At 41.6% G+C, this 16,028-nt stretch overlaps 1 protein-coding gene across 1 annotated transcript in view; it reads right to left on the reverse strand.

Annotated features, from left to right (window-relative positions):
* The window catches only part of FREM2 (FRAS1 related extracellular matrix 2), a 639,092-nt gene that overhangs the window by 114,105 nt on the left and 508,959 nt on the right, over positions 1 to 16,028 (reverse strand). Inside the window, exon 14 of the mRNA XM_086935067.1 lies at positions 8,238 to 8,541. Coding sequence (XP_086791193.1) covers positions 8,238 to 8,541 — 304 coding nt within the window. The remainder of the gene's footprint in view (positions 1 to 8,237; positions 8,542 to 16,028) is intronic.

Below are 16,028 nucleotides of genomic sequence, written 5' to 3' on the forward strand. Positions count from 1 at the left end.
CATTTCTATTTTTATGGGAAAATGGAGCTGCAGAGATGTTTTGAAATATTCACAAATGTTACATTTGTGAGTGTTTAGACACTCACATGGCTCTGTAAGGACCACACCCCACCACTTATCATACTTACTCACAGACCCACTTATGAATATGAAACTAAATTATTTTCCCAATCATGCACTATTTGGCAGATAAAAGAATGATATTGTTAGTTTGAACATCAGTGTATACCAGGTGGTACAGTCACTAAACAGGGAAGGAACAAGTACAAATGTCTGACATCCCTAGACTAAGATCAAAATGATATTATATGCAATTCTTTTCCATAGGACGATCCAAAACTGAAGGGGTAGCCATTTTGTTCAGAGATAGGACTTCTTTCATGTAGGAGTTCACCCATAAAAACAAGGAAGAGTGAACTGTGGGAAATTGTGGTTACTGGTATAGTAAAGTTGGGAAGATCCTCCGGTCTATGACCCAATGACAATTAAGACACATTATATGCTAACTTCTTTTACATGGTTGCAGGGTTGCAGGTTTAGCAAAGGGTGAGGCAATTATAGGTGTCAACTTCAAGGTGGCTCTAGATCGGGCCCTTGACAGGTCTTCGATAACATGGCAAAAGCCAGCTATTTCACAGTTGTTATGGACTGGAATACACAACCTTAATCTTATAGAGGTGTAGTGGCTACACACCCGGGAGAAAGAGACTATACATTTTACTCAAATGCTCATAGATCCCATTTCATAGATCTGTAATTTCCTGCTCCTACTGTCCTTGGTGGCTCTGAGAGATGTTGGTTACAGGCATACCTGTTCTCTAATAATCACACCGTGGCAAAGCTGCAACTAGGATTTACCAGAAAAGGGACTGTGGAAAATTCATGAAATTTCATTTATTGACCTCCTTCTTAATAATAATATACACAATGCCCTTGAGAACTATATAGCTGAAAAAAACAGCAGGGATGCCTTGGGCTACAATCTGGGACACAGCTGAGGGAGTCTTGAGTGGGGAACATATTGACCATATGATACGACCAACTTCATGAAATTGGAGAAACACCTAAAGACAGAACTAAAGACAGAGATATCCAAATTGTAATTGAAACATAAAAACATTTGTACTAGAAGGGCTTATAGGGACTTAGATAAGGCCAGGGGTGGCCTTGAGGCTCTCCTCCATAATGAAGCAGCTTGTAGGCTAGTAAATACTGAACAAAATAGTATGAAAAAGGGGAGGAAGCCGTTTATTGGCCTATAAAATCGAAATGGACAGAACTAATAATTATATGCGACCCATAAGAGAGGCTGATGAGGTAAAAACATACCTCCGATAAGGCAGTTCTGCATGCCTTGAATCAATACTATTCTAATCTCTATTCTAAACAAACCTTGTGATTCATCTCTTTAAAAACCATACTGTTGTATATTAATCTTTCCTCTATTTCCATGCTCTACCATAGTTCTTACCTGTGTCACTCATTCCAGAATGTAGATGGCTCTGCCTCCTCCTAGTGTTCTAGGTGGTGACAGTTTGTGCCTGGCCAGCTTGTGTTGAGGTTGCTTTACGCTGTTCTCCTGCAATAAACCTCTTGTGGTACATCTGTGGTCTCCAGCTATTTACTACAATTTTGGCGACGTTTATTTGCTGGCCAGTACCTTTGAAGACCTCATCTTGATGCCTGATAGAACTATGTCACTCATTCCAGAATGTAGATGGCTCTGCCTCCTCCTAGTGTTCTAGGTGGTGACAGTTTGTGCCTGGCCAGCTTGTGTTGAAGTTGCTTTACGCTGTTCTCCTGCAATAAACCTCTTGTGGTACATCTGTGGTCTCCAGCTATTTACTACACGTCCCATGAGACTTTATCTTCCAGAGATTCTTCCGGATCTTTAAGAAGGGCTTCAAGACGAGGTTTGAGAAGCTATAAAGAATCTTCTGAACAATAAGGCTCTAGAACCAGAGGGTTTCATATTGTGACATCTTGGTCAACACCTGACAAAAGTCTTTACTCCTTCCTGGTGACACCCAGTATAATGGAATCCACACTGACTCTGATCCAAAAGCCAGGGAAAGATCCCCATCTGTATAGCTTAGACTGATAGCTTTTTTAAATTGTGATGTCAAGATCTTCAACAAGATCCACTTGAACAGGCTTATAGATTTATGGTTTCGCCTTACAAAGCAGGAATCATTGAAAGAGGCAACCAGAGGACAACAATATGTTACCTTATAATGACACTCAACAGCTTTTTCTCTCACATGATGCAGAAAAGGCGTTTGATACAGTAGTTTGGGAATTTACTTTTACTGTTCTAGAGAAATGGGGCTTGGGAGTGAGAATGGCCTGTCTCATACAGGCCAATTTCAAAAGTCCCATAACCCAGATAAAAGTCAGATCACAAAGGGCAGAGCCAATAATCCTAGCCAGTGGAATGAGACAGGACAGCCATGTGCTCTGAACATGTGCATTGGGTAGGCAGACAAAATATCGATATTTTAATATCGACCTACAATAATATCGATGTTTTAATATCAAAGGGACAGAATATAGAAGTTAAGAAATATCGATTTTTTAATATCGAAAGGACAGAATTCCGAAGGTAAGTAATATCGATTTTGTTAAAATCGATGTAAGTAATATCGATGTTAGTAATATCGATGTTACTAATATCGATACTTCACGTATATTATTATGTATTTCATATGCATTTTTTTAAATGTAATTTAAGTACATTTTGTATTTTAGTATCGTAGCGGGTTGTGGGTTTATAGGGTAATAGGGTGGGAAGTAATTTAATTATACTAAATTAATTATTAATTTTTAGGAATTTTAAATTAATTTGTATTAATTGGTAATTCATTTGTATTAATTGGTAATTCATTTTAATTAATTGATTAATTGATAATTATGTTCTGTAGCGGGTTATAGGTTTATAGGGGAATAGGGTGGGAAGTAATTTAAATGTAATTAAGTAATAATGTATTTTCATTATTTGTTTTTGCTAATTATATTATTGTTAATTATTAATTGGTAATTAATTTTTCTTAATTGGTAATTCATTTTAATTATTTAATTGATAATTATGTTAAGTGTATTATTTTATTTTTGGGGTTTGTTGTGTGTTTATAGGGGAATAGTGTGTAAAGTAATTGATATGTAATTAAGTAGTTATTACATTTATAGTTGGGTATTGATAACTAATTTATTGGATATTAATTATTCATTGGTAATCATTTCAAAGTATAATTTTTTGGTTATGAAAATGTATGTATTGTTGTTTAATCATTAATTGGTCATTAACTATTACTAAATAATATTTAATGACATTTTTAATTGATATATTAATAAGTAATTATTAATTGGCAATTATTGTCTGAGAATTATTATTTTTGGTTTATCAAATGATTTAATTTTGTTCAATATTAGTTAATTGGTAATTACTTTTTAATAATTAATATGCTTTTGTTACAATAAATATTTTATTGTTCAATGTTTATTAATTGGATAATAATATTTATTATTTATTATTAATTGGTATTTATTATTAATTTATCGTTACTTAATTACTCATTGGTAATTATGTTTTTATTAATTATTTATTGGTATTTGTAAATAGTTTAGATTATTTAATAATTCATTTTTTTTATATTTTACAATATTAATTTATTTATAAGTATGTTATTTTTAACTTCTACGCTATCCAACACTTTCCCTACTGTTGCATTCTCTGGAGTGGGAATAGTAATTTTTACCCCTATGCTATCCAACACTTTCCCTACTGTTGCACTCTTTGGAGTTGGAAAAGTAATTTTTACCCCTACGCTATCCAACACTTTCCCCACTGTTGCACTCTCTGGAGTTGGAATAGTAATTTTTACCCCTACGCTATCCAACACTTTCCCTACTGTTGCACTCTCTGGAGTTGGAATAGTAATTTTTACCCCTACGCTATCCAACACTTTCCCTACTTTTGCACTCTTTGGAGTGGGAATAGTAATTTTTACCCCTACGCTATCCAACTCTTTCCCTACTGTTGCACTCTCTGGAGTTGGAATAGTAATTTTTACCCCTACGCTATCCAATACTTTTCCTACTGTTGCACTCTTTGGAGTGGGAATAGTAATTTTTACCCCTACGTTATCCAACACTTTCCCTATTGTTGCACTTTCTGGAGTTGGAAAAGTAATTTTTACCTCTATGCTATCAAACACTTTCCATACTGTTGCACTCTTTGTAGTGGGAATAATAATTTTTACCCCTTCGCTATCCAACACTTTCCCTACTGTTGCACTCTCTGGAGTTGCAATAGTAATTTTTACCCCTTTGCTACCCAACACTTTCCCTACTGTTGCACTCTCTGGAGTTGGAATAGTAATTTTTACCCTTACGCCATACAACACTTTCCCGACTGTTGCACTCTTTGGAGTGGGAAAAGTAATGTATTTTATTTCCTCTGTTATTTAATATTTTTTGTATTGTTTTAGCTAATGTAGTATATAAGTAATTAAAAAAATAATAAAAGTATTTTTTGTTTAATTTGCTTTACTTAATTATTTAATTTTTATTTTTGTTAATATTTTATGTGTAAAGATGAATTTGTAATTTATAATATTTTAAAATATTTATAACTTAATAAAATAATTATTAAAACTGATTAATAAGTAAGTATCTATATTATATATTATGGGGTCCATTCCGATCTCGGTTGGAAAGCACTCCGACCGGGCCGGATCCGGGGTGTTTTCCGACCGATCTGGACTCCTGAAGTCCGACCGAGCGAGTAAGATGTGGCCGTATGCTGTCGGACTCGGTTCGGTCGGACTCCCATAGAAGTCAATGGGAGCAGATCGTACGATGCATACATGAGCTCCCATTGACTGAATGGGTACGTTGCGGACAAGTGCACCCCCTACAGTGGGTACGCGTGGAGAAGTGTGGCTCAATGGTTAGAGCGGAAGACCATGATGCAGAGGTCTAGCCTGGGACCAGGGTCCAATTCCCCGCCTCGGCGGGTCTTGGGCTCAAAAATTCCACGGACCTGATAATTCTCGCCTCGTGCTTATTCCAATCATGGAGTCCCATTCTGCAACTCTGGGCAATAGCTTGCTTAATCTCCACAACGGCCCCCATAACGCTAAGGATACCTGGCCTCCACCTTGGGGGTGCCCAAGAGTGGACGCCTCACAGGGAAAGCCAGGATGGGTTCCACAGCGGTATTCGTACAAGCGCCTTGAGACCCTTGCGGGTGAGTAGTGCGCTATACAAGTATCAATTTTACGCGTTGGTGCCATCCGCACCGTACCTGCCTGTGTTGGGGAAACCCATGGGTCTCCCCCTGTGGCTGAGTCGTAAGGCTGCGGGTAACAGGGGGTCCAATGCGGATCCCCAGAGCCCATCTCCGTGAGCTATTGCGAGCAGGAAGCTTTGACTCAATCCGGCTGTCCGAATCGAGCATCGTACTGGCTCGGTCGGAATTCGCCTCCATTGCGCGCCACGGTTAGCTTACGGCCGAGACGTACGGAGCGGTTCGGACCTGGAAACGATTTGGACGGAGATTTCGCGCTTGTTTGCATCGTACTTCGCCGTCCGGACCCATGTAAGAACCGGACAGAAATTCAGCCTCCGTATCCGATCCGCTAATGCTGAACCCGATTCAGGGGTCGATTAGGACCCCAGAGCAGGAGGGAACCTCCGCATGGCATGCGGAGTTCCCTCCTGTGCAATTAGGATGTGACCGCCACCCTGGCGGTCACATCCTCTATTTTTAACATTGCGGCGGGTGCAGCTTCAAGCTGCACCCGGGGCAATGTTAAAAATGCACGCATTGCATTTGCATGCAGAAAGAGGCAGGCACCGCGCGGTGCCTGCCGCTTTCTGCATGCAAATGCAGGGGGGTACCATAGGTACCCCCCATGTGCACCCCCCACCCCCCCTTCACCTAGGGGGCCCACAACGGGCCCCCACAGTGAAGTTCCGTATGCTTTTCCACAGCGGAAAACCCGCCGCGGAAAAGCATAATTTACTGGCCATCCTAATGTGGTGGACGGTGTCTGGAAGACACCGTCACCATATTAGAGCTTTTCCGCCGCGATTGTAATCCGACCGCGGCGGAAAAGCTGCGGATGGAAACCAGGACCCACCAGCCATCCTAATGTGGCGGTGGGTCTTTGGTCAGTCCGCTGCGGTTTTTCCGCATCTTTGGGGCCGGCGGTGGCTTCCGCCGGCCCCGAGGATGCGGAAAAACCGCAATCATAATGACCCCTTTAGTGCCCTTCTGACCGAGATCTGCATCGACCCCTATATGTATATGTTTAAATCTTTTTTATTAAATTATGTATATTAATTTTAAATAATATAACATATCTTTAACTATGTTTATTATATTTTTAAGTATTATTTAATTTATTTTACATAATTTTGTAATTAAAAAAACGATATTTTTTGAAAAACAATATTTTTGATATCAATATTTATTCCCCGTTATTTTGGAACTTACCTTGTTGTAGATAGGATGTCGATATTATTGACATCGATATTATTGCTCCGATATTTTTGTACCTCGATTTTTTGTCTTTCGATATTTTGTCAGACATTCGTGAATTGATTACATAAAAATTACCCTATTTGTGGATGATAGTTTGTGTTTTTTGTACAACATCATTGGTTCTGGCTCTAGTAGCAAAACTCCCGACATTCAAAGAGGTGTAGGGATTTAAAGTTAGCCTTCAGAGATCCAGTGGAATGGGAGTGACCATCAAAAAAGAAAACAGTCAAGAGATCTTGCAACAACATGGGATTGACTTGTCCCAATCAGGCATAGAGTATTTAGCAGAGATTCCATGTAGAGTGTTTCCAAGACACAGTATATCAACATACCATCATTGTTGGATATCCTGTTCCAAGATCTCTCTAAATGGGGCATATTAGAGAGCCTGCGGATCGCAAGGGTTAATTTCATCAATAAGAATTTAATGCTTACATTGCTCCATGTGACTTCAGTTCTCCCTCTCAAATTCCTAACCCCAATATTAAAGAGTATATAAAAAAAACTATTGCCTTTTATCTGGAATACAGAAACACAAGAGTGGCCAGATAAATGACCTTTCAGTCTTTTCATGAGAGACATTTAGATGTCTCTAAAATCAGCAGATATATTGTATTCACAAAATTGGTTCCAGTCTGGTCTTGGGCAATACCAGCCAGATTCAGGCCCTGATGAACACTGGAGAAAGAACTGGGTAAGGCACTCCTGGCTGACCCCCCTATAATTGCCTCCTACAATACATAAACTGAGAACCCTATACTAGTCCACTCATATCACTATACACCACTGGAATAAAGCAGTGAGAACTAGCCAAGTTATCAGCTTTCCATCCCCTCTAATAACGATAGTAAACAATGCAGACTTCCCCCAACTGATGAAAAATTCAAGTTAATCCTGAGAGGTTTGTACAGACTGACACAAATATTTCACTGGGCTCGCCAAGACACTGAACAACACTTGGCAAACAGAGACACAGCACTCATAGAAGATTTATTTAATGAGGTTACCACATTGTAAACTGTATCCTAGGTGTACCATTGTGAGAGCTAGATCAGCCTAAACAAACTTTGACTTACAGTAAACAATGGCCAACAGACCTTCAAGCTAACATGCCGGAACGGAATTGAATCCTTATCTTGGTGAGGGCAACAGTCTATCTGTACAAAGTTTACAGACAATGTGTACAAGCTGATATTAAGCTGGTACCTGACACTGGAGCGTTACAATTTTCGACTATCATCAATTTAACTGCCAGGAATAAGCAGCAACTAGTTTATTAGTTGGGGAGGATCATGTGTACCAACGTTATTTGTCTACATTCCTCAGTAAAACTATAACCGTCTCAGGGGGTAAATGTATGCCGCTGATATCATTAATCAGGGCCAGAACCTCTTTCCAGAAGCCTCTAATGTATTCACATGTCCACAACATATAGAGAGAAGACCTGTTCCTACAACATTCCCTGTGTCAGACATCAGTACCACCAAACATTGCTTTCAACCAGGCTGAAATAGGACTGTGCTCTGTTTCTTGTGTGCTGTAACTTTCTATTACTAATCATGTATTGATGATGCCTAAATCCAACATCTAATTTTAACAAACATTATAGCACCATCAGCATCACAGCTGCCTTCATTTTCTTGTTGCAGGAAAAAGAACCATTAATAAACAAATAATAAAGGACCTTTACCTTGATCAGTGCTCACAATTACGATAGGGCTCATCAACTCCAGGCCTTGATTTCCATTGGAATTCACAGCCCGTGCTGCACACTGCACTCGAGAGCCAGCGTGGAAGTAGATGGAATCCAGCGTGATCATCTTGGAAGACGTGAAGAATGTGTTGAAGTCCACCTCTCTCATGGGAGTGGTCACCCCATCGGGGCCTGTGGGAGCACTGACCAGCCAGCGATATCTTGTGAGTGTATCATTAATATTTTCACTAGCACATATGGAGCCAGTCTTGTCATAATCCAGATATTTTGGGTTGCAAGCCTGCAGAAAATGATCCATCAATATATTAGAACACCTTAAGTATATGTGATGTGCTACAAAATGCACACTGAAAAGCAAATAAGAGAACACCAATGACTTTATTTCTTGGGCATAATTTAAAGGAATAAGTGGTCACAAAAAGTAACATTTTATTACTCACATGTTTTACGAGGTCTTTCTTCTGAAATAAAAGATGTGGCACTCAACCACTCCCAAACCAACTATTTTACACTGGTTTGCATACAAGGTCTGTAAGCTCAGTCTATCACACCCTCTGCTTTTTTATACAGAGAAATCTCTTCTGCATATTTAGTGATGCATGATAAGATTGGAAGATGTTCAATAGCAGTAGGAAATAGTACCTTAAATCAAACTAAAAGTGACAGCTGTCCCATCCCAAAAAGGACGTCACTTCCGTGGCTGGGACTTCTGGCTCCTGGGGGCCTCCTCCAGATGTGAAGTCACATACGAGTCACATGACTGTGTGGGTCATGAGACCTGTGTGGTAGTCACGTAGGGTGTGATGTCACCTTAGTCACGTGATCTGTGGGGCGGTCATGTGACTAAGGTTATGTCACACCTCACGTCACCTGTATGGCGGTCGCGTGGGGTGTGACAATACCTTAGTCAGGCTGCCTGGTCACGTGGCCCCAAGGGGTTGTAGCAACCGCATGCTGGAATGCAACCCATAGGAGTGCATCCTATATGGTTTTATATCAGCCCAATATGAGTGTGAATGTTGATGTATGCACCTGTAGGCAGAAAATCCCTCCTTGAGGCCTACAGCAACCTACAGTCCGACAACACTATTAGGGTCCTTACATGGTACACCTCAGCGGTCTTCATATCCATCCTCCTGAGCAGGGGGTGCTACAAGCCGGCCATGTTTTGCTTGCAGGACACCCACCCTGCTATTATGCATGGTTTTGGTAGGTGAGATTTGTTTCAGATGGGAACAAACTGTGCCTGATACTTGTGATATAAATGCACACTTGGGAGCTTCAGCTTGCTTGGGGTTGAGACACAGAGAGAGTGAGGGAGAGACAGTGAGAGAGAAAAAGACAGACAGAGAGGCCTAGAGAAAGACAGAGAGAGAGAGAGAGACAAAAGCAGAGGGGGAGAGAAAGGGAGTGAGAGAGACAGAGGCCGAGGGAGAGAGAAAGAGAGGAAGAGAGAGAGAGAGAGAGATAGAGGCAACGAGAAAAAGAAAGCGAGAGAAGCAGCGAGGAAGAGAGCGTGAGATTGAGAAAGAGAAAGAGAGAGACAGAGAGAGACAGAAAGAAAGAAACTGAGAAAAGCTACTGTCACGATCTGCAAAGACAATCCAGGGAGCAAAGAACTCAGCTCTCCTCCCATCTTTCACCAGGCCCACAGGGCCTCAATATGTATGCAGCAAGCTTCAGTGTATTGGAATCCCCTACTGTTAAAAAAAGCAAGCATAAATTAGGAGTTCGGGTCCCACGGTTCATTTGTTGTAAGAATTGCTCATAATTCAGACCTTGTAGTACATAACACCTCCTGGTAGATCCCAGTCTATCCTGTTTGCAGCTGGAAAAGACACATTACTGGAGACAACTGACCCGTGGATTCTCCTGACATGATGGCAGAGTTTGGCCCCGGCTATCACATCTACACAGACCTTTTCTGGAGATACAAAACTTTTATATATTATATTTTTATGACATCTTCAAAGCTCATATGTATTGACCTGATAAGTATTTTTGTAAGCAGAACAAGCGTGTTTGAAAATCTACTAGACCCTTGAACTAATCGGTTAAGTTGAAGTTCTGTTTGTTATATTCACAAATTAATGTTGAAACATTTGTATTTGTTTTACATTTGTATGTGACTGAAAGCAAGAAGTAAAAAAGTTATTCGCTGATCATGAACAATTGTAGCAGAACAGCTTATTTTAAATGGGAGTTTACTGCATTTCTAGCAATGAGCTGGGTGCGTGGAGCCGCAGTGCATGTGTTCTGAGCATGGGTGTTTGTTTTATTGATTCAAGGGGCTTTGGCCACGTGGGCTCAGTGCTGTGACTGTTGTCTGTAGTCTGACTATTTCGATGCTACAAGGCCTTTTTGTTCGAAGATTGGCTTGTTGTTACCAGTGTCAGTGGGCTTTACACATGGTTTAGAGGTCAGTGATTCTCTACAGTATACAATGCGCAAAAGGTGGTGAATAAAAGTCCCTGGAATGCTGTTTTTGCATGCTGTAAAATTTCACGTGTGATACAATGCTTATAACTTTGAAATGCTTGTTTCAAAACGATGGTTCTGCAGTTCTCCTTTTTCTAACAATAGGGCCTTACAGATACAGAGTATCAGACTAAACGCTTGGTTAGTAGGATTAGCGCACATGGCGAGGCGTAAGGATGATTCTTAAGTGAGGGGAGGAGGCAGAGTTCTGTTATGTCAGAGGCTGATGAGGCCTTTTATGTTTACTAGTGTAAATTGAATATGTTGTTGAATCCTAACATTGTTTTCTATGCTGTGATGCTAAACATACATGGCAAATTGAATATGCTGTGAAATCCTGATACTATTTTCAATGGTGTGATGTTAAACAAGGCACATTGAATATGTTGTGGAATCCTGATATTGTTTTCTATGGTGTGAGGTTAAACAAGACAAATTGGATATGTTGTGCAATCCTGATATTGTTTTGTGTGCTGTTATGAGGTTGGGGGACTGAGGATTCTAGGGCAGGAGCCTGGGAGCTTGACCTTACAGTTCTAGGTTAAAATTCCAGCAGGGCCTAGCAACTTTCATCCCTTCTAGCACTAGAACATTAAGCTTCTGATGTGTTGCTCTATTGAAAGGTGTTTAAGAAAAAAAATGTGGCACTGCACGTGTATTATTATGTATGAATGAATTAAGGGCAAACATTAAAGAGGGGTGATTGTTTTCTCTTTGTTATGAATTTATGTGTGATAAAATGCTTTGTTCATGTGATGGTCACAAAGAATGACCAAAGAATATGTACTGAAGCACACAAAAAATGTTCGTATAGTTAAAATAAATCAGAACAGATAATCTGAAGTGAAAAAACTTGTACGGTCCAAAGTGTTCTTCTTTCCTCAAGGATGATTTTATTCTTTTAAATTTTCAATATCTTGGAAAGTACGAAGACAGAAGCAGCCAACACGTGTTTCATCCGTTTGACTTTTTCAAGGCTAAATAAGTTGTCAAAAAGCGTGAAGAGCCGTCTTGGGTGCATAGTCCGTATTACATTAAGCTGTAACCCCAGGGCATCCGCGGGCCATATATAGGGACTTTAAAGACATCAACCAGTACTTTGGGGTGATTAAATGCCAAGTCTATCCTCCCAGGAGTCTTTATGTCCCTTTTCTGCTTCACAGAGTTAAAGGTAAAAAAGGTGTATACAGACTAGCATGTGCAAACACTTTGATGAAGAACGGGCCATAATGGATACCTGGTGTAGCATTGAGGTGCAAGCTGGCCTGCAGAAATGCTACAGACTTGGAAAAATGCATGAAATATGGCACTTTAAACAGATTACGACCAAGCTCTTTTCTGAGTATATTCATTTATTTCTCTGCATCTGGATTTCCAGACAGGTGTATTAATGAGGCCACAAAGCAATAATATATCAACAATTACGATTCTCACAAGGGTATACAGTTAAGACCAGAACTCTTTGAAGTCAATACCGCCAAATGGCAATTAGCTAAACTTTGACTCAATGCTGTATGGGGAAAATTTGCCCAATGAACAAACTCGCCAAATGCTACGATCATCACAGATCCTCGTGAACTATATACATATCTTTTTGGCACGTGTTATGAGATTTCCAGCTGCTAGTTTACTGACGAAGACACTGAATCTTTGTGCTTGAAATACACAAAAGAGTACCTCCTCTCCCTGCATATTTTTGCTTCCTTTTAGCACTGGTGGTATGCCTGTGGTATACACCCGTTACAACGCATCTTTTACTCCGCACTACCATTACAACGCGACTTTTACTCCGCATACCATTACAACGCATTGCGCTGGGGGGCGCTCTAGGATAGGGAATAAGTATAATTTACTATCCAACACCTTCCCTAGGGTCCACGGGGACTGGAGTTAGAATAGTAAATTATACTTACCACTATCCAGCACCTCAAAGCGCTATGCGTTGTAATGGTATGCGTTGTAAATACCGCGTTGTAACGGTATGCGGAGTAAAAGTATGCGGAGTAACATGGTACATCCATGCCTGTATAGAAGCCCAACTCCTTCTTGGGGTTGTTTGTTAATTCGCTCAGCTACTGCTGACGTCAAAGACTCTACCTCTGAGGTTCTGTGACAATTATAAGTGGTGTTTTCGACTCGTTCGAATATGGACGAGTTTGGTATCTATGAACCGCAAATGACGAGTTTAGTGGGTGTACGCGTTTTCGCTATGCTGACCTGAACCGTTCGTCTTATTCGTGGGTTTCTTCATCTGAACCCACGGGTTCCATTTTAGATACGGCATCCATTTAGTCTCTTGCCCTCAAGTAGCCAGCGAACGGACACTGTCCGCTTCGTGACCCTGAGATTCCCAAACTCTTGCGGAAGACACGTGTTCCTTTGAGGGTGTCTTTATGATGAGGGGGATGATACTGTAAAGGCAGATGGCCCCGCTCAAGGCTCATCTTGCCGTGCCGGTCTATTGTTTCAGCTGTGCATTCATTAGGCACGACTCCTTTGATCCTGCAATCGTGTTTCCGATATCGCCCCCCTACACTCTTTTCAATCTGTTGTCTATCTTTGTCTTCCCTTACACCTGTTTCTGACTCTTCCTTAAACACGTTTACAGCCGGAATGGAATGAAATTAATGGTGGGATAATGTACTTTTACAGTTGGGAACCGATGATGCTACTGTAATTATGTTCCGGGATCCTGAATACATGAAAGCAGCCCTTTTTGAAGTTTACTGTGGGAACTGAGTTGTAACCTTTTGTTCGCCATGTTGTGCTATGACGGAAATATGTATAAAAGGAGCGATCCACTGTTGCAATTTGAAGCAGTCTCCTAGAACCTACATGCGTTGTACTTCTTGTGACTTCTGTGTTCCCTGCAGTAAATAAACCTCGATCTTTGACGCCGAAGGAAGTGTCCCGTGTCTCTGTCATTTGTACGCCGGAACAGGTAACCCACGAAGGTTTCAGGTGTTGTCCCCTGGCACCGCTGGGCCTTAGAATAGCCCAGTCCTTCAGTTGGCGCCCAACGTTGGGCGACATCAGTGGTACCGGTCCAAAGCCCGACAATCGTGAGGAACTTCGTGTGAAATCTCAGAGGGAAGGTGCACCCCGCTTCATCGATCCTGTTGTCGAAATAAGTGGCCCGAAGACTTTTCCCGCGAAGATCCCCGCCTCCTGACGGCTGCGACGGACTGATGCCCTGACTGTCGACCTGTTTTGGCGCCTGGCGTAGTCCTTTGTACAGCGAGACGATTGACGGGCCTTCCTGGTGACGCCATTGCTCTTTCAGCTAAGTATTTGTGGGTCGCTCCCAGAGTCCTTGGTTGTTGTTAGTGCTTGGTTGTTTGCATGGTTCCATTGCATTTGTGGTTCTTAGTTGTTGGTTCTTAGTTGTTGGGTTTTATTTGACGATTGCAATTGCCAAAAACCGAGGGTTTTGCATTTTTGCGAGGACATCGTAATCCAATAAACCCTTGACGTTTGCGAAACTCGGTTAGTGTGCACGATGCCTGGCCGTAGTACTTTGTTTAGTTGCTTTAAAAGTTGTGGTGCGGATTCCCGATTGGAGGACTCATGTCCGATACCTCCAGTTGGAACTCTGGTCTATGAGTTATATAGTCGCCATGGAGTGGGTCCTATCACATATAATGATTGCTGGGTCCGCTACACAAAAGATGACGGTGTCCTTAGTTGGCCACCTCATGGCAGTTTCGAAACAGCAATTTTGGATAATCTAGAAGCAAAATTGTTTAAAAAGAAGTCTAGGCCGGCCACGTTTGATTCCTTTCGGCTATGGCGAAAAGAGGCCAAGCAGAAAGAAATCAAACAGCTTAAAAGAAATAAGAGGGAAGGTATCGTTACGACGATGAGAAATGCAGAGCAGTTTCAGCGAGACAGAAGAGAAGGAAAAGGAAGTTTTTGATAGACTACAACGTATGGCAGTGGATAAGTGTTATCCCATTTTACTGTCCAATACTGATAAGAAGGGAGAGGAAGCGGTAGAGGACCCTTTGTTGTCCTACCTACTGAAGTCACCACCTCCATACGCACAGGATACTACAGCCCCTGTGGTTCCTCCTGTTCCTCAACCTGTTGTTCCGGCAGCTGCTGGTCAACCTGTCGCTGGTCCTGTTCTTCCAAATCCTCTTGTTCCCCAAGTCGTTCCTATTCCCTTACCTGCTCCTGTTCCCACTGCTCCACTGCCTATACCTTCTCAGTCTAATGTTCCCGCTACTTCTGCTCTTTTGGCTACTCCTACTGCTCCTGTGTTTAGTCCCCATGTTGTTGCTCCTGTACTTCTCTCCTCTTCTCCGTCTGTTCGTAGTCGCATACCTAATGCTGTTGCTAATCTTTACTCTCCTTTTGGACCGATTCTTGGGTACGATGTTTCTGATGTCCCTCAAAGACGTAGTCAAATTCCTGATGGTAGGGAACGTGATACGTTAATAAACATAGCGCGTCATTGGATTAGGTATCCCACTAAACATACTCCGCGCATAATTTTTGAGACCTTCTCTCAATTCAATGAGCCCACACAGAGATTTGTGTTTGAGGAAATGTGTAAATGTTTACGAGAAGTGATGGATAATAATGAGGTAGACAATGTGCCGCCCGAAGTGACTCAACTGCAGCATCAGTTTGAGTGGTATGATCGTGGGTAGTAATGTTCGACGTGCTGTAGAACATCTTCTATCTTTTCGGCCTACTGTACTACCTCGAGCATTGTTTAAGGACAAAACTGAGGAGTGGATGGCAAAACCTGGTCAGTATCCCGTGCGTGAAGTTCCCCCGGTGTGGATGCCAGGTGATGCGCAAGCTAATCCTATCATTTTGCCACACTTCCAGAGAGTTTGGATACACCTCCCATGGAAGCGATCGGGAGTTTTGCAGGTGAAACAATCTTTGCCTGACCCCCGCAAAAATCCGGCAGGATACTATAAGGAGTTATCCCAACTTGTGGATGCTACTATTATGAACCTTGCCGACATTGACATGTTGTTTGGTAACGTGGTTCCGCAACCGGTTTGGGCGAAAATACGTCAAGAGAATCACGCAGCTGAGTTAGGCGGTGATTGGGCTGCACTTGTAGCGGCTGACGCATTGCAGGTTGGTGGGGCTAAGCCTGAGCGGTTAATTACGGCTCTGCCTCAAAGAATCATTACACTTATGAAGACACTTATGCCAGCAATGAAAGTTAATTGGGATAAGCTGTCTGCGTGCAAGCAAAAGAAGGACGAGAGTGTCTCCGATTTCTTTACGAGATTTGAGGAGGCATTCATCGATCATAGTGGTCAG

This window comes from Lissotriton vulgaris, chromosome 8 (assembly GCF_964263255.1).
Source record: "Lissotriton vulgaris chromosome 8, aLisVul1.2, whole genome shotgun sequence".
Classification (NCBI taxonomy): Eukaryota; Metazoa; Chordata; class Amphibia; order Caudata; family Salamandridae; genus Lissotriton; species Lissotriton vulgaris.